At 41.7% G+C, this 24,738-nt stretch overlaps 1 protein-coding gene across 1 annotated transcript in view; it reads right to left on the bottom strand.

Moving 5' to 3' along the window:
- LOC119651574 (toll-like receptor Tollo) overlaps positions 1 to 24,738 on the bottom strand; it is a 141,880-nt gene that overhangs the window by 17,437 nt on the left and 99,705 nt on the right. The window contains exons 3-5 of the mRNA XM_038055210.1: positions 4,999 to 5,143; positions 4,744 to 4,854; positions 1,503 to 4,668 (exon numbers count right to left, since the gene is read on the bottom strand). Coding sequence (XP_037911138.1) covers positions 1,503 to 4,668; positions 4,744 to 4,854; positions 4,999 to 5,143 — 3,422 coding nt within the window. The remainder of the gene's footprint in view (positions 1 to 1,502; positions 4,669 to 4,743; positions 4,855 to 4,998; positions 5,144 to 24,738) is intronic.

Below are 24,738 nucleotides of genomic sequence, written 5' to 3' on the forward strand. Positions count from 1 at the left end.
TTAGTCACCAGCAGAACGCTTTTCAAGCACAAGGCCTGCCACAAGCTCAGTTGGATGAAGACTAATTGCAACGAGAATTTAACCAAATAGCCCACATCACGAGCGACACCAAATTTAGGAAAGAGGTGTTGGCATCGGACTATATCTCGGCTGCGTCGTCAGGTCGACAGCAATAGTTTTTTTGTGATATTCATTCCAGGTGCGTGACATCCATTATCACCAACAAATGAAATTAGTTTAAGTTCCATACTTTTAACATTAGAATGTGTAAGTTAGCCTCCAAGGATTGTGTTAGGTTACCATCCTTTTAAATTGTGATATTCAAATTCATTAATAACAAGTCGCGAAATCGGAAGCTCGAAGATATGAAAAGTATAATACACAAATTTCTTTTATAAGGGCATTTGAGTGTGCATTTGTCCCATTAGTAACTAGCATATAATATATGCATATATTATGTGAAGATATCCACTTTCACGTGATTCTGACATTCAAAGTCTTGAATTTGGATAGAAGCGACAAATTTGACCTACACCTACACCTTCGTTAGTAGTAGTGCGATTTCTACCGAACTTGGCAGGATCGTGATTCTAGGATGAGTTTAAGGGGGTTTTGCAGTCAGTTGCCAAAAATTATAACAATATACTATTATTAACTTTATCTGAACAATATCGGCATGGAGGGTATTCCGGAGCCTAGGCTTAGCCTAGCTTCCTAATTTTTTCAGATTTTTCGGTTGGGTAATTTATGAGAATGATTCCGCTATAGAAATGATCGCTATCGACCTCCCGCAATCCCCACCTTTCCAACAAATGTTTCGGAAAAAAATAACCGAGACCCTTCATTTGACACCCGACATAGCTATATTTGTACACCCCCCCTTTTGCATGGATGGACACCCCACTTAAATTTGACGTAGAACGACATAGTTCCTTGTATGCGTGAGCGTTTACAGTCCCCAACTTTCCACCAAATTTGGTATCAATTGCTATAACCGTCTGCGAGAAAAATGCGTGTAACAGACAGACAGATGAACAGACAGACAGACAGATAGACAGAGAGCAAGTTGAGTTGTTTTACACAAAACCTTAAAGATGTTGTTTAGGTTCAGAAAAATTGCGATCTTTTGAATAGACGTTTCCAAATAGCAACAGAGGAAGTCTTTCTCAATTGGCCCGGCATTTTTGCACAGATTTTCTGTCATATGTACTCTTTGCAAACCACGAAGGAAAGCGTCGGTTGTTTTGACACTTTAGTTTCTCTCGATTGCGTCACTCGGTTCTCGAGATTTCAGGATCCACATCAGGAAGGAGGAGCTTTGCGTGCATGATATTCCGGGTATTGAATTACAGGCTATGGTACAGTCCTTCCAGCCGGTTTTAAGTCCTACTACTAAGTTGGATAATAACGTAGTTAATTCCTTAGAAGACTCACAATTCAGAATTAACTGAAACCAGACCTTAAATTTAATTTCTCTATTTTTCTAGTAGAATAATACTTACTGTGACCATCTTCTGCATATCCTCCCTTGGTATAGCATTTATTTGGGCGGACTCTCGAAGCCACCGTCGTAGCCAATGACCCAGCCAGACGAGTCCACAGTCGCACTCGAGAGGGTTATTGACTATATCAAGACCCCCTATAATACTGCGTGTTCCTACTGCGTCCCACGAACTTGCATTTGGGTAGAAACTGTCGGGGGATAAGTTCGTTATTTTGTTGTCCGAAATGTCGATTGTGAGTTGAGGGACTTTGCTCAATACAAAAAATATTCCAGGAGGCAGATCGCTTATTTTTGTATTACGTATCCGAATTTTCAGTTTATGATTATTTTTAAGTCCAGCAAGAGCGTTCCCCGATATGCTTTGGACATTTTTACCGAATATTTCTACTAGATTTAGTTTAGTGTTATTGCTGAATTTTGCAAACAAATCGTCCTGGATCGCGCTTTCGATAACATGCACGTAGAGTTTCTGCAGGCCTGGTAGCTTGGATACTATCTCACCGAGATTAGAAGAGGACGTAATTCGGAGTACCTTCAAGTTGCGTAGTTTGAGGAAAATTGCTGGCGTTTGAATTTTGATGTCAGTGAGGTCAAGATCTGTTAGAGAGCGCAATGGTGTCACGTCGTGTAGGGTAATTTTACGTATTGGATTATGAGAGAAATCTAAAATTTTAAGTGTTATCGGAAGGTGCTCACAAATGATGCTTGCATTACTTATTTTATTGTTTGAGAGATTTAACGTTTTGAGCATAGTCAAATCGTGGAGCGAATGGATGTGCTGGAGATCGTTATTGCTTACATCAAGTTCACTCAAAAACTGAAGGTCTAGTCGAGGCAAATTGAAAAGTCCTAAACCTTGAAGAGAGAGTTTGCGCAGTCGAAGCGTATGGAGGAAGACCTGCCGTAGGTTGGTTGATACCAAGGGATTGTAGCTCAGATCTAGATTGGTGAGATTATTGAGGAACACAAAAGTATTGTCTGGTAGAACTGTTATCTTGTTCTTGGATAGGTTCAAATCAGTTAGGAACTGTGAGTTGATGAACATGCTAGAATCTAAATATTCGATATTATTGCTTGAGAACTGGATATTTCGAAGAGTGAAGCCAACATCTGAGAAGGCTGATACTGGCCAGACTGCGAGGAAGTTATTTGATATGTCTAAGAATTCGAGTCGTGTATTCAGGAAAACTTCTCTGGGAAACGCGCGAATTTTGTTGTTTCTTAGGTTCAGAACGCGCAATTTTTTCAAATTGGAAAATTGTTCTACTTGCAACTGTTGCAGCTTATTAAAGCTTATATCTAACTCTTGAAGATGAGTCAAGCCTTGGAAACTTCTTCTCCGCAGAGATGTTATATTATTGTTAGATAGGTTGAGTGTTTCTAGGAATTCCAAATCGCCAAAAGCATGGTTGCCCAAAACGGAAAAACTGTTGCTTTTAAGATCCAAAATTCTTAAAGTATTTCCAAGATTACTGAAACTAAGGGAATTTGTTAAAAGGTTGAAGCTGGCATCAAGGTGATGAATGTACAAGTAAGACGTTAGATCATCATCAAATAATGATATACGGTTATGGCTTACATTGAGAAGAAGCGGAAAGGTCGAGTTTGACACGTGGTTGAACATTCTTAGCGAGAGTGTACACAGGAAATTTTCAGACATATCCACTTTCGCCAAATTTGGTAGGTATTGAAATGCTGCATCCGAAATATTTTTGAGATTATTGTTAGATAAATCAATGAAAGTTAAATACGGAAGCTTGGTAAAACTATTCTTCTCCAAAGTTCGAATGCTATTGGATGCGAGGTTTATATGCTGAAGTTCTAGGAGCCCGTGGAATGTATTGGAGTGTATTCTGCTAATCAAATTGAACGACAAGACTACTTCCATGAGATGGTTATGTATTTCAGCAGAAAAAAGATTCCGGGGCAGGTTGGTAATACGATTAAAGCTCAGGTTTATGTAACTTAATTCTCGCATCGTCGCCAATGAATGCTCATTTACAATTTTCAAATTATTGTTATCCAGACCAAGCCACACTAATTCAGTTAGAGGGTTTAAGGCATCTTTAGGAAAGTCATCTCGATATATTCCGAAAGATAACTCGAGGATTTTCAAAGTTCTGGAGACATTTTCGAAAGCGTTATTACTAACATAATGAATGTCATTAAAGCTCAAACTGATTTCCTTGATAGAGTCCAACCCGTTGAATATTCCGTTACTTAACTGGGTTATCTTATTATTACGCAGCAATATCGTTTGAAGTTGGCTCCCCCATCCAACGAAGGTATCGTCAAGAATTTCGGAAATTTTATTGTACCCCATATTCAAATAAGTGAGCTCGGTGAAATTTCGTAATCCCTCTATGGGTATGGAAGAGAAATTATTTCCGCTCAAGCTCAGCACTCGCAAACTTCCATTCATGTCCGGGAGATTACTGAGATGATTGATATGGTTTGAGCTCAGATACAAGTATTTGAGTTTCATTAGAGACTTGATTGCCCGAGGAACAGCCTGCAGGTTGTTTCCATCCAAGTCTAAGTATTCTAGTGACTCTCTGATTCCCTCGAAAGCATCAACATGGATTTTGGTAATTTCATTGAAGGCCATCACCAAATGGACAATTTTGGATTGATGAAAAGCCGCAGCTGGTATGAATTTGATAAAATTCTTTTCGAGATTAATTGCTCTCACTTGAATGTTACTGTAATTATTATGGAAGACATCGGACTGCAGCTCATCAATTAGATTCAAACTCAAATCCAATTTTTCCAGATGAATACGTTTCGCATGAATTTCTTTGCAAGAAATACTGCGAATTAAATTATCCCGAAGAGAAATTATTCTTAAATCATGCAGATGATCGAAAAGTTGCTGTGGGAAAGTTGAAATTATGTTTCGTGACACGTCTAGAGTGACTATAGTCCTGGGCAGTGAGGTACGGGGCAGCTGCGAGATGCGGTTGTTGCTCAAGTCCAACCACATCAATCTTTTAAGTCGCGAAAATGAGCAAATTTGGTGAGAAGGCAAGAAAGATCCACTGTAATTTGCCCTTGCTTCTTCCTCCAGTGAAATTAATTCGGCAATGTTATTAGCTGATAAATGTACACTTCGCAGCGAATCGCACAGGTTTCCCCAATTGCCGTCCAAATTACTGATGTCATTCCTGCAAATATTACGATTGTTTCGTAAAAATTCACATTTTTAAGTATTTTCAGTTGGCGGTTATTTAGCGGCTTACCTATGACCGATGAATCGGCTTAGCATGTGCAATTTTCTTAGTGCAATAAGTGGTATCTTTTGTAATTGGTTTCCGGACAGGTCTAATGTCTGAAGACTGTGAACCATGGAACTAGAAATTAAGGAAAATTAACATATTGTATATTACCAACGAATTATACCGCCTACTATTGCGAGCATTTACACTTCTCCATACGAATATATTAAGTTTCTATGATTTTGAGATATGTACAAACATGCGAAAGATTTTCCTTACCTGAAACTACGTTCCGAAAGATCATAAATTTTATTGTCTACAAGTTTAAGTGATTCCAGACGGAGACTTTGGAATGTTTCATCATCGATGAATTGAATTTTCGTTCCGGAAATTTCTATGTGCTTTATTGAGCTATGGATGAAGTCTGGAAATATGGAAATAATGCATAAGGAATAGTGATCTATGATATACGATATCTAAAAAATGTTTTGTAAATAATTGAAAACAAGTCGGGAAACCGGAAGCTGGGCGCTTCAGGTATGAAAGGTTTTGTTTGCTTCTTCTGTTGGTATATTTAAGTGTAGAATTATCCCATTTATACGTAGCCCGTTATGTATATGCATTTAGCATGTCAGGCTACCCACTTTAGTGTGGTATTGATATTCAGTTGCAGTAACTTTACGCGTTAATAATAGTATGATTTTGATCAAACTTGGGGATAATATGCTTCATATTATATTTTATACTACTACCAACTTTTATAACTCTGGGATAAACTTAAGGGGGGTTTTACTCAATTTCCCCAAAAATATGGTAATATACTATTATTAACTTAATTTGAACGGATATCGATATGGCGAGTATTTTGAGGCCTGGGCACCATATAAAGGCAGCTTCGTTATTTTTTTCAGATTTTTCGGTTGGGTAGTTTCTGAGAATGGATCCGTTAAATAAATCGTCACTTTCGACCCCTCCCACTCCCCGCCTTTCTAATAAATCTCAAAACTAAGACTCGCTTCGAAAAGTACTAATCGAGACCTTGCATGCCTGAGGGTCTACAGGTCCCACCTTCTCACCAAATTTCGTCCTAATCGGTATAGCCGTTTCTGAGAAAAGTGCGTGTGACAGACGGACAGACAGCTAGACAGACAGATAGCCTGTGAAGAGTGGCCAGATCTCCCATCAGGCGCGACCTCAGCTGGCAGATTGGGGTATACCTATTGATGTGTAAATATGTGTTCATGCACTTTTCTTTTCTGACTGTGCATGGGCTAGTATTTGCTCATCTCTGGTGCGCGGACCAAAATGGCTATGCGAAGGATACCCAGAACATAAAACTACTATGGAAGAGGTGAGCAGGAGAAAACTTACAGTGCAGGGGCTCGAAACCCCAGTACCAGCGGTTTTTGGGAGTGAGCAAGCGGGCTCCTGGTCGTCGATATCCCTCGACCGCAGTGCCTCGGTGGTGGATAACTTAGCCACCGTGGCATCTAATGCTACAAGTTTTTTAGATTTGGAAATGGGAGTGTTCAAGCGAAGTACCACTCTACCAAGGACACTGGAGACAAAACCGAAGAAGGATGAATTGAAAGCAGATCGCTGGACAACAAAAACAGCAACAATATCGACCGTACATATTCAAGAGGAGGAGCAGCAGTAGGTACTCCAGGACAAGGAAAAGGACCCATTCAGAAGAAGTTCGTCAACTTTGAGATCTCCGCCAATGCCAAACATCAAAAAAGATAAAACGGAGGCAAGGTCAATGAATGCCAAATGTGAAGGACTATTAAAAGTAGTAATCTGGTTAGGAATCATGGAGAGCAGAGCCCTGAAGCAGAGGAATTACCCTTCACATAGCTTGGTGCAAAAATAGTGGAGCTGTCTGAGTTCATCAAGAACAAGCACAACGTCCAACATGCCATGAAAAATATGGTGAGAGCAATTAGAGTGTTCTACAACAAATTGGAGTATGAGGAACGAAATTCTAAGGGCAAGTCGAAATCTGTTGCGCCAAAGGTGTCACAAGTGACCCAAGTGACACCTAATCGTATTGCAATCAACCTGCCACCAAACAAGAGAGTGCGGGAAGGAGATTTGGTTCCTCTGGGAAGTCAGCAGGCGCCTAAGAGGAAAAAAGACATACAAATAGTAACAAAAAAACCGGAACTAATAGCACCGAAGAGAGAAAGCAGGTCCCCCAAGTGCCAGCTCCAGCAATCGATCCGACAAAATCCAAGGGGAATGAACACGGTGGATGGACCAAGGTAGTTAAGAAAAAGGCAAAGAAAAAGGCAAATGTGCGCATTCGCCCAGAAGCGATTCTAGTCTCCAGCAATGGAAGTTTGTCTTACGCGGAGATACTGAAAAAGGTCAAAGCTGACCCCGACCTAAAAGATCTAGGCAGAAATGTCAGCAAGATTCGAAGGACTCAAAAGGGTGACCTCATGCTTGAGCTGAAAAAAACCAGCTTGGGGAAAACTGATGGCTTAGGAACTCAAGTTAAGAACTTACTTGGGGAGAATGTCACATTAAGGACCCAAAAACATGTGGTCTATATAGAGTGCAAGGATCTCGATGAAGTGACATCCAAAGAAGAAATTTGCACTGCCTTGATGGAACAGTTCAAGTTGGAGGAACTTGCCGAAGAGTCCATTGTGAGTTTGCGGAAAGCCTATGGCAATACTCAAACGGCCACATTGCGATTGCCAGTGGACGCCGTGCAGAATTTATTGGCGGCCGGGAAGGTTCGAATCGGATGGGTTGTTTGCTGTCTGAGGGAGCAAATTTGTTTAAAGAGGTGCTTGCTCGCATTTGGGCATTTCGCGAAGGCATGTCCCAGCGGCATTGATTGGTCAGATCGATGCAGAAGGTGTGAGGAGAAAGGCCATATTGCCAAAGCGTGCAATAGGGACCCCAAATGTCTATTGTGCGAAGGAAGTGAGGGCCGAGATTATCGGCATATTGCCGGAAGTGGTAAATGCCCGGAATTTAGGAAGGCGCTGACTTCAATGAAAAAATGAAGTTTATTCAAATAAACCTCAATCATTGTAGGGTCGCTCAAGATTTACTCGAGCAGACCATCTACGAGTCCGAGGTGGTAATTGCCATCATTAGCGAACCCTATAGAAACGTCATGATGTATGGGTTACAGATTCGACTGGTGGAGGGGCGATATGGGCATGCGATCGACAAGCCATACAATGTACTGGGAATTGAACATACAGCGGCTTTGTGTGGGCGAAAATAAACAGGGTACATGTGTACAGCTGTTACGCCCCACCAAGCCTGACACTGCCCGAAATCGAGGAAATGCTTGTTGCTTGTTCTCGATGCAAGGGATGATTGCCGGTGACTTCAATGCTTGGGCCCGTGAGTGGAATAGCAGAGAGACAAATGCAAGGGGCTGAAGTCTTTTACACGTTTTCCCACAGTTGGATATCGTTCTGGCCAACGAAAGATATGTAAAAACCTTTCAGAAAGGGATCTACCTCAATCGTAGACCTAACTTTTGTCAGCCCTGCACAGGCACCTGGTATGTCTTGGTACGTCAGCAAACACCCACAGCGATTACCAGGCAATCTGCTTTGGGCTATGGGTGGAGTCACTGAGCATAAGACTATCATGCTCAAAACCGAGAAAGATGTCAGGCTGGTCCGCTAAAGCTTTGGATGAGCAGACCTTCATGAAAGTGTGGTTAGACCAACCTAATAAAGCAGGCGCCTCTACGGAACGAGCTGTCCATGTGGCCCAATGCAACGCCATAGCGTGTGATGCGTCCATGCCGAGGAGGTACTCATTCCTCAGGAGAAGACCAAAATGCTGGTGGAATGCTGAACTGGCTAGGCTTCGACCAGCCTGTCACCGAGCCAGAAGAGCGGCTCAAAGAGCGGTAGGCAGAATCGACCAAGAGCAACAAGAGCGCGCCTATAAGGAAACCCGCAAAGCCCTCAAGCTCGCCATCCAACGGAGTAAGAGGGAATGCTTTCAGGAGCTCTGTTCAGAAGCGGACGTACACCCGTGGGGGAGCGCCTATAGAATCGTGATGGGGCGATTCAAAGGCCGATCATCTCCGCGGATCACGTGCCCTTCACTCTTGTAAAAAATTATCCAGAGGTTATTCCGCTAGGAAGAGGAGGGCATAGACAGCTTCCAGCGACCTCTGAACGCCAGTCACCAGTGACGAGCTGCTGGATATATGGGCTAGGATAGGAGATAAGAAAGCTCCGGGTCTGGACGGCGTGCCGAATAAGGCCCTTAAGCTTGCCGTGAAATCCAGACCGACATGTTCGGTGAGTTATTCGAAGCGTTCATGTCCGAGGGATTTTTCCTGCATCTTGGAAACGACAGAAGTTGGTGCTACTGCCTACGGCTGGCACACCTCCAGGTGAGCCAACCTCCTACAGACCTATTTGTCTTTTGGGGACTGTGGGCAAAATGCTAGAGCGAGTAATCTATTATATAATAGATTAATCCCGGTTGTTGAGAGTCACGGAGGTCTCTCAGATCGGCAGTATGGGTTCCGTACAGCCAGATCATCCATTGATGCCATCAAAATGGTTACTGGCTTGGCCGAAGATGCAATCCACGGAAAGGGAAATACTAGCAAATATTGCATAGTAGTAACCCTGGATGTGAGAAATGCATTCAATTCGGTCAATTGGAACCTAATACGGGAATCTCTGGCGAAGATTGATTTTGCCGCTTATTTTGCAGCTATTGTCAACAGCTATTTACAAGAACGGAGGCTTTGGTATGACACCGATGACGGACCGCAGGACTACGTTGTCTCCGCGGGGCTCCGTACTGAGCCCACTGCTGTGGAACATCATGTACAACGATGTTCTAAATCTTCCCCTTCTGCCACGGTGGTGGGCTGCGCCGATGACATAGCGCTGATTGTTGTCGCAAAGCACCTCGAAGATGCTGAGTTATACTCATGCGAAGCGATCAGTGCTGTTAAGGGTTGGCTAGAGAGTTCTGGTGTGACACTTGCGGAGGAAAAAACGGAAACGGTCATCATCACCAAGCGTCGTAAAATAAATTTTGCTCGCATTTAAATTGGGAATCATATCATCACTTCTAAGGCTGCCATCAAATACTTGGGAGTGATTATAGCCGGGAAGCTTAGCTATAAGCCACACGTGCAATATGTTTATGACAAAGCATCCACTACGACTGTGGCCTTGGCAAGGATGATGCCGAACGTGGGAGGGTCACGGCATGCTTCCAGGTTGCTTATAGCTGGGGTAATGAGTCCGATCCTGCTCTATGCAGCTGCAGTTTGGAGAAAGGCATTTCAGGTTACATTTAACGCTAACAAACTGAATTCAGTCTACAGAAGAACATCCCTAAGGGTGGGCTCGGCATTCAGGACAGTCTCAGATGATGCAGCATTCGTCATTTCTGGAATGATGCCCATTGACATCTTGGCAGATGAGATGACGAATATATATAATGCGAAGTCTATCTCTCCTTTATCGCAGACGAAGAACGCCGAAAGGGAGAGATCACTAAATAGATGGCAAGAGCGTTGGGAACGTTCGGGAAAGGGTCGGTGGACATACAGGCCTATCACTGCCATCAAGGAGTGGTTGGAGAGACCACACGGTGAGATTAATTATAATCCTACTCAGTTTTTCACGGCGCATGGAGGATATCGCCAGTACCTGTTCAGGTTTAAACTAGATACCTCACCCAATTGTGCAAACTGCGATGGAGTCTCAGAGGACCCAGAGCATGTATTCTTCCACTGTCCAAGGTTTGTGGAGGAAAGGAAGAACCTAGAGGAGACTCTAGGAGAGGTGCTGGTATCAGAGAATCTGGTGCCAAGAATGTTAGAATGTCAGGAAGACTGGGATGCGATCAACTCCATGGTCCCGTCTATTCAGAGCAAACTGCGAAAGGCAGAGGAGACTAGAAAAGCGCGGTTGCGTACGCCGCGTAGAGACGAAAGGGAACCAAGCTAAAATGAGCTGACTCCGCACGTGATGTAATACCGTACGGTGGGTCGACGGGGTTTGGGGGAATCGGGGGTGGTTTTAGTGGGTAACAATCCCACACGTGTGTGTACAGGCCAGTGTCTTTTGAAGATTTCCACCTCCTCAAAAAAAAAACAAGTCGGAATACCGGAAGCTCGCGCTTCGGGTATAAAGGTTTTGTGTTCATCTTATGTAAGAGACGCACATTTCTCTGTCCGTATATAGCTACAAATCCAACATAATCCTTCATATTTTTCCAAACTACGAGACATACGTACATATTAGAGCCATAGATATCACGCTCACCCTAAACAAACAAACTGCCTATTACCTACTGTACACATATATGCACTTATCTAAATTAATCGTACCCATATTTCCGATTTACGTCTTATATCTATCTGAATTAGGCACTAGCCGCAAAGTTCATTAGCACGCATATACTATATACCTACAGATACACATGTCTGGTTGACAAATAACTAAAAAACTAAAACAAAATAATTGTCTGCGACCCAATTCATAAGAATTCATTTCGTTGTGGTATTGACGAATTGATATGTGATGATGACGTCATGCGGGTTGTAGAGTGCACGAAATTCACAAAAAATTGTAAAGTTTCACCCCCAATAACTTTGTTAATAATAGTTGGATTTTCTTCAAACTTGACCAAACTGTGCATTATATTCTTGGTTACACTCATGCCAAATTTTGTATTTCTGGGATGAACATAAGGGGGGGTGCCGGGTAAATTTCTAAAATGTGGAAATATACTATTATTAACTTTATTTGTGCAGATATCGGAACCGGATATATTTTGAGGCCTAGATTTCGTAGAGGTGCACCACTGTGATTTTTTCCAGATTTTTCGGTTGGATAGGTTCTGAGAACGAGACCTGTTACACTTTTTGTGGGTCATATTTTCAACCCTTACTCCCCTATGTTTCATCTAATATCAAATATTGAACCAGTTTCGAAAAGTACTAATTGAGACCTTTCATTTGATACCCTACTTGGCTACATTCTGTGAAAAAAAAATTTGCACCCTCCATTCACATGTACGGAGAGCCCCCCCTTAAACTTAACGCAAGATAGCGCCACTTACTGCATGTAAAGGGATCACCAGATTACATACTCTCACCAATTTTCGTGACAATCGGTCTAGCCGTTTCCGAATAAATCGGGTGTGACAGACAGACAGACAGACAGACAGACAGACAGACAGACGGACAGACGGACAGACAGACACCGTCACCATTCTAATAAGGTTTTGTTTCACACAAAACCTTAAAAAAGACAAACAGACAGACGTTGAACCGATTTTGTTTTGCAAACAAAGCATTAAAAAATGTGATGTTTGCTTGGCTCCAGCATAAAGGTAAATAATAAACAAGTCGGAATACCGGAAGCTCGCACTTCGAGTATAAAGGTTTTGTGTTCATTTTATCTAGGAAATTTCAACGCACATTTTTCTACCCGTATAAAGCTACAAAACTACGAGATATACGTACATATTACAGCCGTATATGTTACGCTCACCCTAAACAAACAAACTGCCTATTTTCGAACACTGTACACATATAGGCACGTATATAAATTGATCGTACCTATATTTCCGATTTACTTCTTATATCTATCTGAATTAGGCTCTACCCGCAAAGCTCATTAGCACGCATATACTATATACCTACATACACACATGTCTCGGAATAATTGATATTCGTATACAAATGATTAAAGAACTAAAACAAAATAATTCTTTTCCACCCAATTCATACGAACTTACTTCGTTGTGGTATTGACGAATTGATATGTGATGATGACGTCATGCAGGTTGTAGAGTGCACGAAATTCACAAAAAATTGTAAAGTTTTACCCCCTATAACTTTGTTAATAATAGTTGGATTTTCTTCAAACTTGACCAAACTGTGCACTATGTTCTTCGTTATACGCATGCCATACTTCTGGGATGAACATAAGGGGGGTGCCGGGTAAATTTCCAAAATGTGGAAATATACTATTATTAACTTTATTTGCTCACGGAACCGGATATATTTTGAGGCCTAGATTTCGTAGAGATGCACTACTGAGATTTTTTTCAAATTTTTCGGTTGGATAGGTTCTGAGAACGAGATCTGTTACCCTTTTTGGGGGTCATATTTTGAGCCCTCACTCTCCTATGTTTCACCCAATGTCAAATATTGAACCAGTTTCGAAAAGTACTAATTGAGACCTTTCATTTGACACCCTACATGGCCACATTGTATGAAAAAAAGTTTTGCACCCTCCTTTCACATGTATGGGGAGCCCCCCTTAAACTTAACACAAAATGGCGTCAGTTGCTGCATGTAAAGGGAACGGCAGATCACATACTCCTACCAATTTTCGTGACAATCGGTTCAGCCGTTTCCGAATAAATCGGCCGTGACAGACAGACAGACAGACAGACAGACGGACAGACAGACGACCTAAAAGATCTGAGCGGAAATGTGAATCGAATCCGAAGAACCCAGAAAGGGGATCTCATGTTCGAGCTGAAAAGATCCAGCGTGGGCAAGGCTGATGACTTTCGCACTCGGGTGAAGGACGTACTTGGAGAGAATGCCGCAGTGCGTGCCCAAAAACATGAGATCTACATACAATGTAAGGATCTCGATGAAATAACATCAAAAGCAGAAATTTGTACTGCTCTGAAGGAGCAATTCAAGTTGGAAGAACTTACAGAGGAATCTGTTGTAAGTTTACGAAAAGCCTATGGCGGTACTCAAACGGCCACAATACGAGTACCAGCGGAGGCAGCGCAGATGCTGCCGGAAAAGTTCGGATCGCCTGTGTTAGAATGGGAAATCATATCATCACTTCCAAGCCGGCCATCAAATACTTGGGGGTGGTGATAGACAGGAAGCTCAGCTATAAGCAACAGGTACAGTATGTTTGTGATAAATCATCCAAAGCTAGTATGGCCCTGGCGAGGATGATGCCGAACGTGGGAGGGCCACGGAATACCTCTAGGTTGCTTATAGCCAGGGTGGTGACCTCAATCATGCTCTATGCGACCCCAGTTTGGAGCAAGGCGTTGCGGATGTCAGTTAACACTAGCAAACTGAATGCAGTCTACAGGAGGACAGCTCTGAGGGTATGCTCTGCCTTCAGGACTGTCTCAGATGATGCAGCATTCGTCATCTCTGGAATGATGCCGATTGACATCTTGGCAGATGAGATGGCGAATATATACCATGCGAAGCCAATCTCTCCCTTATTGCAGACGAAGAACGCTGAGAGGGAGAGATCCATAAATAGATGGCAAGAGCGGTGGGAACGCTCGGGAAAGGGTCGGTGGACTCACAGGCTCATTCCTGCCATCAAGGAGTGGTTGGAGAGACGACACGGTGAGATTAATTATAATCTCACCCAGTTTCCCACGGGACATGGAGGATATCTCCAATACCTTCACAGGTTTAAATTGGAGACCTCACCCGACTGTCCAAATTGCGATGGAGTCCCAGAGGACCCAGAGCATGTATTCTTCCACTGTCCGAGATTTGTGGAAGAAAGGAGGAACCAACAGGAGACTCTAGGAGAGGTGCTGGTACCAGAAAATCTGGTGCCGAAAATGCTAGCACATCAAGAGAATTGGGATGCGGTCAACTCCATGATCGCATTAATTCAAGATAAATTGCGAAAGGCAGAGGAAAGGAGAAAAACGCGGTCACGTGCGCCGCGTATAGAAGAAATGGGATTAAGCTAGAGTGAGCTGACTCCGCCCCGTGATGTAATACCTTATGGTGGTTCCGTGGGGCAGGGAGGGAGTCGGGGGTGGTTTTAGTGGGTAAAAATCCCACACGCTGGTGTGTCCAGACCAGTGTCTTTTGGAGATTTCCACCGCCTCAAAAAAAAAAAAAGACAGACAGACAGATTGACGGACAGACAGACATCGAATCGATTCTAATAAGGTTTTGTTTCACACAAAACCTTAAAAAGGCAACCAACCAGTGGGAAAAAGTGGTTTGAGTAACAAAAATCATCAAAGCGACGTGTTTTGGCTACCGTAGCCCAATTTCAAATCTAAATTAAGGTTAAAATGCAAAATATGTGTTGTAAAGTGGAAGAGCCGATTCGGTTTCGGTTAGACCACTACCAGCTACTTATCGATTTGCACGTTGGTGACATGTATGCCATTTAGACCTATGCGACATTGTTTTATATAATCGATGCGGAGGAAGCCCATTTGAAACGTTCTGATGTACCCAAAAATTAAATAGGATTGAATAAAAGCAACTGTTTCCACGTTACATTTTGTGACCTACGCGTTGCTACTTCAATGTCGTGATATTAACCTCTCTCTTTCTCCTTTTGGTTTCAGTATATGAATACATTATCTAGAAATTTCTATTTGCATAGCATTTTTCCCGATGGCTTCTTATAATATTATATATTTATGCAATATTTCTATACCGTTCGATCAGCTTTTAAAATTATAATTAAGTTGGGCAATCCCGTAATTAATAGTCGGAAGGCATCGAGGGATCAATTTCCAAAATAGGTAAGGTCCTAAGAAGCTCTATCGGAATGAATGGTTGGCGCTGCAACATGATGCACAACTTTGTAGTGAGCTTATCATTTCACAGGAAAAGTTAAAGCTCGTCAGAACCTCTCTAATCTAATTGGGTTCAAATAACAAATATTTTGAGTATTTCTTTGGTTGTCTTTTTAAGAAAATCAAACTAATTTATCTTTTAACTTTATCTTTAACCACACTAAATGCCTTAACTTCCATAGCAACACCTATTCATAGTTAGTTTATTACTGAAAGACTATATATCCTTTCAGTCTCAATTACTTGAGGCATATATACAGATGTGTCCGGATAGCTGAGTGGTTAGAGCGCAAGGCAAGGCAAGGTACGGAAGGTCGCGGTTCAAATCTCGCTGGCGGCAGTGGGATTTGTATCGTGATTTAACGTCGGATACCAGTCGACTCAGCTGTGATTGAGTACCTGAGTCAAATCAGGGTAATAATCTCGGGCGAGCGTAATGCTGACCACAATGCCTCCTACAGTGTTCTGTAGTGTACCGTTATGGTCTTGAATGAAGTGCTCCCTGATCCAATATGGATTGTTGCGCCAACGATTATTATTATTATTATTATATATACAATATATTCAGTTCTTTGAGACCTACATATACGGAAATATTCAGATGCGTTCTTAGGAAACCAATACGTACACACATATACTTACTGGTACGGCCCAGTACAATAAAATGTTGGCTCTGGTACAATAAAATTTGGAATTTGGAGAAATCTGAAAGAATATTTGAAATTTTGAACTATGTACGTACGAATGAAAAAACGTACACAGAAATTTCCTCACATACGAAAATTGGCGCACCGCGTACAAATATAACTGTCGTGCAACCAAAGTTCTTTACATAAGAAAACATAAGGCCTTTCATACGTGCGCGTTCAAATTTCGATCATCCGACTCTCTGTAAAACAAAACCTTATTAAACCGATCGATTGTTCATCCTTTTATATGAACAGTAATGGGGCGTACATACGAGCGTCGACTGTCATTTCGGTAGAGCAACATTTCCGACCTGAATTGCAAGGCAACTGTAATTCCAGTGTTTGACAAAACAGTGTAAAGATTGGTTGACTTATACGATTACCATTCGAGTTAATCAGATCGCTGAATATCGCGAAAAGCACACAGGAAGTTAAATTTAGGGAAAACAAGTCGGAATACCGGAAGCTCGCGCTCGGATATAAAGGTTTTGTGTTCATCTTATGTAAGAAACTTCAACGCACATTTTTCTATTCGTATATAGCTACAAATCCAACATATTCCTTCATCATTCCGTCATTCATTCTTTTCCAAACCACAAATTATACGTACATATTACAGCCATAGATATTATCCTCACCCTAAACAAACATTTCCGAATACTGTACATATATATGCACGTATATAAATTGATCGTGCCCATATTTCCGATTTACTTCGTGAAGAAAAGTACCTCTTACACTGTTTGAATGTCATATTGCGAGCCTTCACTTCTCTATGTTTCACCCGACATCAAATATGGAACCAGTTACGAAAAGTACTAATTGGGCCGTTTCATTTGATATCCCATATGGCTACATTTTATGAAAAAAAATGTTACACTCTCCATTCACATATATGGAGAGCCCCCACTTAAACTTAACACAAAATGGCTTCACTTACGGCATGTAAAGGGGACAACAGATCACACGCTTCTACCAATTTTCATGACAACCGGTCTAGCCGTTACCGACTAAACCGTGTGTGCCAGACAGACAGACAGACAGGAGACATCGAATCGATTTTAGTAGGGTTTTGGGTTTACACAAAGCAAATGGAGTCCTCAAAAATAAAATAAGTCGCGAAACCGGAAGCTGGACGCTTCAGGTATGAAAGGGTTTTGTGCATTTCTTATATAAACACATTTGAGTGTGCATTTGCCCCATTAGTAGGTAGCACGTAATATATGCATATATTATGTGAGAGTATCCACTTTCGCTGTCCACAATTTCAAATATAGCCTGAACGGCACCACAGTTCTCCAATTTCGTTCTGCGTTGCAGGCTGATCTCATACCGAGTGATAATCTGCTTGATTACTTTGTCTCATGTGTAGAGTTAACTTCCATATTCAGAAGAGTAAACAATAAGAGATGATCCGGTATGGATGGCATTCCCAACGTGGTCCTCAGGCATTTATCAGACATTGCCATTCGTAATTATTGCATTTTGTTCAATAATTTATTGAACAATTCCTTCTTTCCAGGACAATGGAAGAAAGCCCGAGTATTCCCGATTTTAAAGAGAGGGAAGGATTCAACCAGCCCTCAAAGCTACCGCCCAATCAGTTTGCTGCCTAACATCAGCAAGGTGTTTGAGGTTTTGGTATTGAAAGACTTGAACGGGCATATCAAGAAGAAGGAATTATTGCCGAACGCGCAATTCGGATTTCGATCTGGACATTCGACAATACATGCAATAACGAAGGTAACGTCTGATATTTGCTGGCTGATTAACAATGGTGAGTGCGTAGGGGCTTGCCTTATAGACATGGAGAAAGCCTTTGATACCGTCTGGTTGGATGGACTGATTTTCAGGCTCCTGAAGAATGAGTTTCCCAGCCACCTCGTGGCGATGATGTGTAGTATGCTGTATGGCAAGTGCTTTGTCATTACGGACGGAAATCTCACTACTAGCAGAGAATTTCATATTCTGAATGGATTACAGCAAGGGACAGTGACTGCGCCTACACTTTTTGCGGTATTTGCCGGCGAATTGCTCAATTCTTTCGATTTTAATAAATCTCCTAAAAGGTCGTTGGTTGCCTTTGCTGACGATCTGATTGCCTACACGGCGCACAAGAAGGTAACTGAGGTACAAGTTAACTTCAGAAGATGTTCAATGATATTAAGTTCTTCACGAACAGTTGGCGGATGAAAATCAATGCGCAAAAGTGTGAAACGATTCTGTTTCGAAATTCCTTGGCGTATGCCAGTAGGAACTTGAAAAGGAATTGGAGAGATTTCCACATTGTCGCGAACGAGGATAGTTCTGAGCGCATTCCTCATAAGAAGTGCGTTAGATACCTGGGTGTGCGTCTTGACGAGCGTCTCCAATTTAACGAGCGCGTTAAAGTCGCGCTAGAAAGCGCTCGCAAGGCATTCATGTCTCTTATGCTCCACGTCTTAGCCGGAAGGTTAAGATTATTTGCTATCTTACTTTGGTTAGACCGGTGCTTACTTACGGGTGTGCTATCTGGTTTAATTTGAGTGCTAGCCAAATGGAGAAAATAAGGATCTTTGAAAGGAAATGTCTGCGTGCTTGCACGGGGCTTAATAGGACTACTTCGTCAAACTTTGAGCACTATATAACTAATGAAGTGATGTATGCAGCTGCTGCTGTGCCAAGAATCGACACAGTTATCGTCAGATTGATTCGGAATCATATAGTACGATCTGCTTCACATGGTGAGAACCCTTGGGTTTCGCAGCCGTTCTACCCAAATGATGGGTATTTCGAGAAAACTCTCACGACAGGCTTCATTCCTCCCGAAGCGTTCGTGTATCTTGACAGGAATGGTCTAATTCTTGATTCCGCCGGTGATCCGGTTATGTATCATATACATAGACGGGGCACGGACAAAAGGATAGAATACCGCCCGAACTTGACAGTGGGGGCTCCGGGATTCGACTGGAGATACTCCAGAGCGAGAGCAATTGATATTAAGCGGGATGAAAAAGAAAAATCCTGGTACTGGTGGCTGCGGGATGCCGGTTAGCGGTGGCTGTGCTCAGTTCTGCCATTTGTTTCTTGGTGGGGCTTTGTAAATATGTACATATTGAACGGGTGCTGATTTTGCCCCCAGTTGTATAATAACTTATACATACATACGTTATTATCCTTTGTTTCTTTGTAAATATTACAACTGTTATTATTACCTTTTCTATTGTATTCTTATTGTAAAAAAATAAAAAAAAAATATATAATATAAAATATATAATTATGATAGTTTTAAGCACAATAATTTAAGTTAAAAGTATCTTTTGAAGCGATAAAACATTTATCACTATTATTACTTTTATATTTCTTTATTTGCCACTAAGGCCAAGTGAATTCTATCGGGTTTTTGACCATTTCCTGACAACTTATTGTAAAATTAGATTTTTATTTCTTACTGTTTCTCTTCTTTGCCTGTAAATTGTTATTCGAAAACTTCGAGAGCCCACAGTGGCCATTAGATTTAAGTTATTTTTGTTATTTTAAAAGATTGTTTTTTATTGTTCATTTTTCCAATCTATATACTATTGTTACCTATTTCTTAGAAATAAAAATGATTTTAAAATCAAAAACAATATCCACTTTCGTGTGATATTGACATTTATAGTCTTGAATTTGGAAAGAAACTACAATTTTGACCTATTATAACTTTGTTAGTAATAGTGCGATTTCAACCAACTTAAGGGGGTATGAAAGGTATTTCGGAACCTAAACACCATATAGTGGGAACCTCTTGATTTTTTTAAGGTTTTGTGTGAAACAAAACCTTATTAGAATCGAGACGGTGTCTGTCTGTCCGTCTGTCTGTCTGTCTGTCTGTCTGTTACACCCGATTTATTCGGAAACGGCTAGACCGATTGTCATGAAAATGGTGAGATTATGTAATCTGGTGTTCCCTTTACATGCAGTAAGTGGCGCCATTTTGTGTTCAGTTTAAGGGGGGGGGGGGCTCCCCATACATGTGAATGGAGGGTGCAAATTTTTTTTTCACAGAATGTAATCATGTGGGGTTTCAAATGAATGGTCTCTATTAGTACTTTTCAAAACTGGTTCCATATTTGATATTGGGTGAAACATGGGGGAGCGAGGGCTCAAAATATGACCCCTAAAAAATGTAACCAACCGAAAAATCTGAAAAAAATCACAGTGATGCATCTCTGCGAAATCTAGGCCTTAAAATATATCCGGTTCCAATATCTGCACAAATGAAGTTAATAATAGTATATTTCCATATTTTAGAAATTTACCCGGCAACCCCCTTATGTTCATTGCAGAAGTACAAAATTTGGCATGCGTATAACGAATGACATAATGCATAATTTGGTCAAGTTTGAAGAAAATGCAACTATTATTAATGAAGTTATAGTGGATAAAACTTTACCATTTTGTGTGAATTTCGGGCACTCTTGAATCTGCATGACGTCATCATCACATATCAATTCGTCAATACCACAACCAAATGAGTTCTTATGAATGGGTTGCAAAGAATTATTTTGTTTTAGTTTTTTAGTCATTTGTATATGAATATCAATTGTGTATGTAGGTATATAGTACATGCGAGCTAATGAACTTTGCGGGTAGTGCCTATTCAGATAGATATAAGAAGTAAATCGGAAATATGGGTACGATCAATTTATATACGTGCATATATGTGTACAGTATTCGGAAATAGGCAGTTTGTTTATTTAGGGTGAGCGTAATATCTATGACTGTAATATGTACGTATGTCTCGTAGTTTGAAAAATGAAGGAATATGTTGGGTTTTTAGCTATATACGGATAGAAAAATGTGCGTTGAAATTTCTTACATCAGATGAACACAAAACCTTTATACCCGAAGCGCGAGCTTCCGGTATTCCGACTTGTTTAGATTTTTCGGTTGGATAGCTTCTGAGAATGGGCCCGTTAAAGAAATTATCACTTCCGACCCCCGCACTCTCCACCTTTCCAACAAATGTCAGAACTAAGACCGTTTATTTGATACCCGACATGAATATATTTGGTGAAAAAAACTTAACCTAGCATGTATGGGGACCCCCCCCCCTTAAATTCAACGCAAAAGGATGTAATTCACTGTATGCGTGAGCGTTCATAGTTCCCACAGTTTTACCAAATTTGGTGTTAATCGTTACAAACGTCTCCGAGAAAAATTAGTGTGACGGGCAGACAAACAGACAGACGGACGACGGACAGACGGACAAACGGACAGACGGCCAGACGGCTAGACGGCTAGACGGCCAGACGGCCAGACGGACAGACGGATAGAGAAGAGATCAGCCTTTAAGCAACAATTCAAGTTGGAGGAATTCAGCGAAGGATCTATCGTGAGCCTAAGAAAAACGTATGGTGGTACTCAAACGGCCACAATGCGATTGCCAGTGTAGTCAGCGCAGAAGTTGTTGGCCTTGGGGAAGGTTCAAATTGGATGGGTCAGAGGCCGACCATCTCCGCAGATCACGTGCTCTATGCTCTTGTTGAAAATAATGCAGGGGTTATTTCTCCAACAAGAGCGGGGTGCTAACACTTTCCAGCGTCCCTTGAATGGGACGCCGATTCCACCAGCCACCAGGAACGAGCTGATGGAGATCTGCAGTCGAATAGGCGACAGTAAAGCCCCGGGTCTTGACGGCATACCCAATAAACCCCTCAAACTTGCCATCAAATGTAGACTGGAGTTGTTCGAAACGTGCATGTCCGAGGGCATCTTTCCAGCACCGTGGAAGCTGCAGGAGCTGGTGCTGCTGCCTAAGGCTGGCAAACTGCCAGGGGAACCGTCCTCCTATAGTCACTATGGGAAAAATGATGGAGCGGGTTATTTATAATAGACTACTCCCAGTCGTCGAGAGGGGGCCTTTCAGATAAGCAGTATGGGTTCCGTAAAGCCAGATCAACCATTGATGCCATCAAAATGGTTACTGGCTTGGCGGAAAATGCAATTCACGGAAGGGGTTGTACCAGCAAATATTGTGTGGTGGTCAGCCTAGATGTGAGGAATGCATTCAACTCGGCCAATTGGAACCTTATACAAAAGTCTCTGGCGACGATTGGTGTTCCCACCTACCTCACCGCTATTATAGAGAGCTATTTTCATAAGCGAATACTCTGGTATAATACCGATGATGGAGGCAAAGATTACGTTGCTCCGCGGGTGTTAGTGGACAAAAATCCCACACTCTGGCGTGCCCAGGCCAGGATATTTTTAAGATTTCCACCTCCTAAAAAAAACAAGACGGACAGACGGACAGACAGACAATAAACCGATTTTAATAAGGTTTTGTTTTACACAAAGCGTTAAAAAGATGGTAACGTGAGTGTATTATTTTATGATATATATACAGATAATTAAAAGGTTTTACTGCATAATTAAAAGAATGTTATTTATATAGCTAGCATGCTGGTCCCAAGCCCAGATGAAGGAGGAAGGTTTGAGGCAGCGTACTTTGTACTATCCTCAGTAAAACAAAAATAAAATGCTGAGATCAGGGAAAGAGATAAATAAAGTATAGTTGGAGTTGGTCTACTATGCTAAATCATACTTGATCTCTTCTGATGACAGGGCGGCAAGGCGATCAAGAAAACGCATATCTGCAATGTCATTCAAAACAAAAATGATCGTTTTGCAATATCAAAAGATTCGGAGAAATACAAGGGAGCAAACCTAACACGGTAAAGGTTCTTGATGCATGGACGGCATAAGTATACAAGGAAATTATTACGAGCAAGTATGTGTCTATACGTTAAATATTGGCACCCTCACTGGAAAGATCGAGGAACTCGTCAGAGCTCTTCCGAAAAAATGCAATGATATTCGAGCTCTACAAGAAACTCTTTGGTATGGTATTAAACGTTGCAACATTAAATGCGAACGGGGTAAAATTGGCCATAAATTTGTCTATTTTAGTAGCACACGGACTCAATATGGTGTCGGCATTACCATATCATAGGGTCTCCATGATTCCATTAAGGAAATTGATTGATTTGATGACCGGCTAATGAAGCTCGCTATTTAATCAGCTGATCGCAAATATTCACCCCATCATCACAAACAAGACGATCCGATGCCAAGCAGGATGCCTTCTGGCAAATTCTCGATACATGCTTGCTGATGACTTTATGGTCATTGCAGACGATTTTAATTGACATGTGGGTGAAAAGGCGAGGTCAGGAATGCGCAATGTGGGAGGCACTCATGAGCTTGTACTTGGTAATGCACAGTTCATTAAACGATTGCCTCACCTGTCTGTATTTTATGATGCGAACAGTAAAACCAACCTTTTATCACCGTGACTGACTGCAACGCCGTTGCCTAAGAGATCATGGCATCTCAACATCGGTCGTTGATTGTTGACTTGCTAATCAAGCCACCGATAAAATAGTTTGGGGAACGCACTGGCCCGCCGCGCATTAAATGGTGACAATTTCGTAAGAAGAAATAAGGAATGATCTCACCTCCGCGACTACCAGCCATTACGAATGTAGAAGAATCGATGAACCAAGTTAAAGACAGGATCCACAAAGCGGGCAAGTTATCACCAAGCCAGATAAGTGGCTCATCAACAGAGATACTTGGCTTTGGAGTGACGATGCCCCATTGACGGTCCGTGTAAAGAATGCATCCTTGACAGTGATATACGGGACATGAATGAAGTCGGGTTTGTCAATAGCTGCGGAACTACAGACGCAATATACGCTACCCATGGACAAACACCGTGAGAAGCATGGCCTTCTTTACATTGCTTTTTGTATCGAGCGAAGACGTTTGATTGTGCGCTACACGAACTCATCTGGTATGCTTTACGACAACACCTAGTGCCAAAAGAACAACTCGAGCATTGGGTTCAATTGCTCTACCACGATCCGAAAGGAAACCTTCCGAAGTGTGTGTGGTGTATGAAAACCGCTTCGTGATTCTGTTGGTATTAATCAAGGAAGTGAATTCTATCTACTTCTCCTTGTTCTTGTTATGGATACTGTCACACGGGGCAACCAGCATCAAGAGCAACTTGTTCAAAAATGAAATGATCATCTCATGCAACACCATCTTAGATACAATCTGAATAAACCAGATTTTTTAACGACCGATCCCTAGGAAACGGGCACAATCACTGTTAGTTGCAATGATCATCCCAAAAATGAGCGATTTAAATGTCCCGGATTAATGCTATCAGCCAATGATGAACTGCGTTATGAAATTGCTTCACTCATTAGCGCAACCTGGATGAAGTGGCGTTCCACGACTTGTGTTCATTATTATCGACGTATCAATGAACATCTTAAATCTGAAATTTACGCCAGTCTCGCCCACCCTGTCGTCTTCTATGGTTCTGAATGTTGGCCTATTATAAAAGGCAAAGAATGCGGCCTTGGGGTAATGGCGACAAAGATGTTACGTTGGATTAGTGGTGTAACATGCCATAATCATGTTGAAAATGAAGATATCCGCAATCGATATGCAGTTACACAGATCGTGAAAAAATTGTGAGAAAGGCGTCTTCGATTATATGGTCATGTGATTTGCACTAAAGAGAATTCACTTGCTAAAATTGATCTGAATATCGAAGTTGCTGGTAAGCGTGAAAAAAAGCTGGACGCTTCAGGTACGAAAGGTTTTGTGTATTTCTTAGTACGTAGCACATAATATATCCATATATTATGTGAGAGTATCCACTTTCGGGTGATATTGACATTCATAGTCTTCAATTTTCAAAGAAGCAACAAATTTG

The sequence above is a fragment of the Hermetia illucens genome, chromosome 3 (genome assembly GCF_905115235.1).
Source record: "Hermetia illucens chromosome 3, iHerIll2.2.curated.20191125, whole genome shotgun sequence".
Classification (NCBI taxonomy): Eukaryota; Metazoa; Arthropoda; class Insecta; order Diptera; family Stratiomyidae; genus Hermetia; species Hermetia illucens.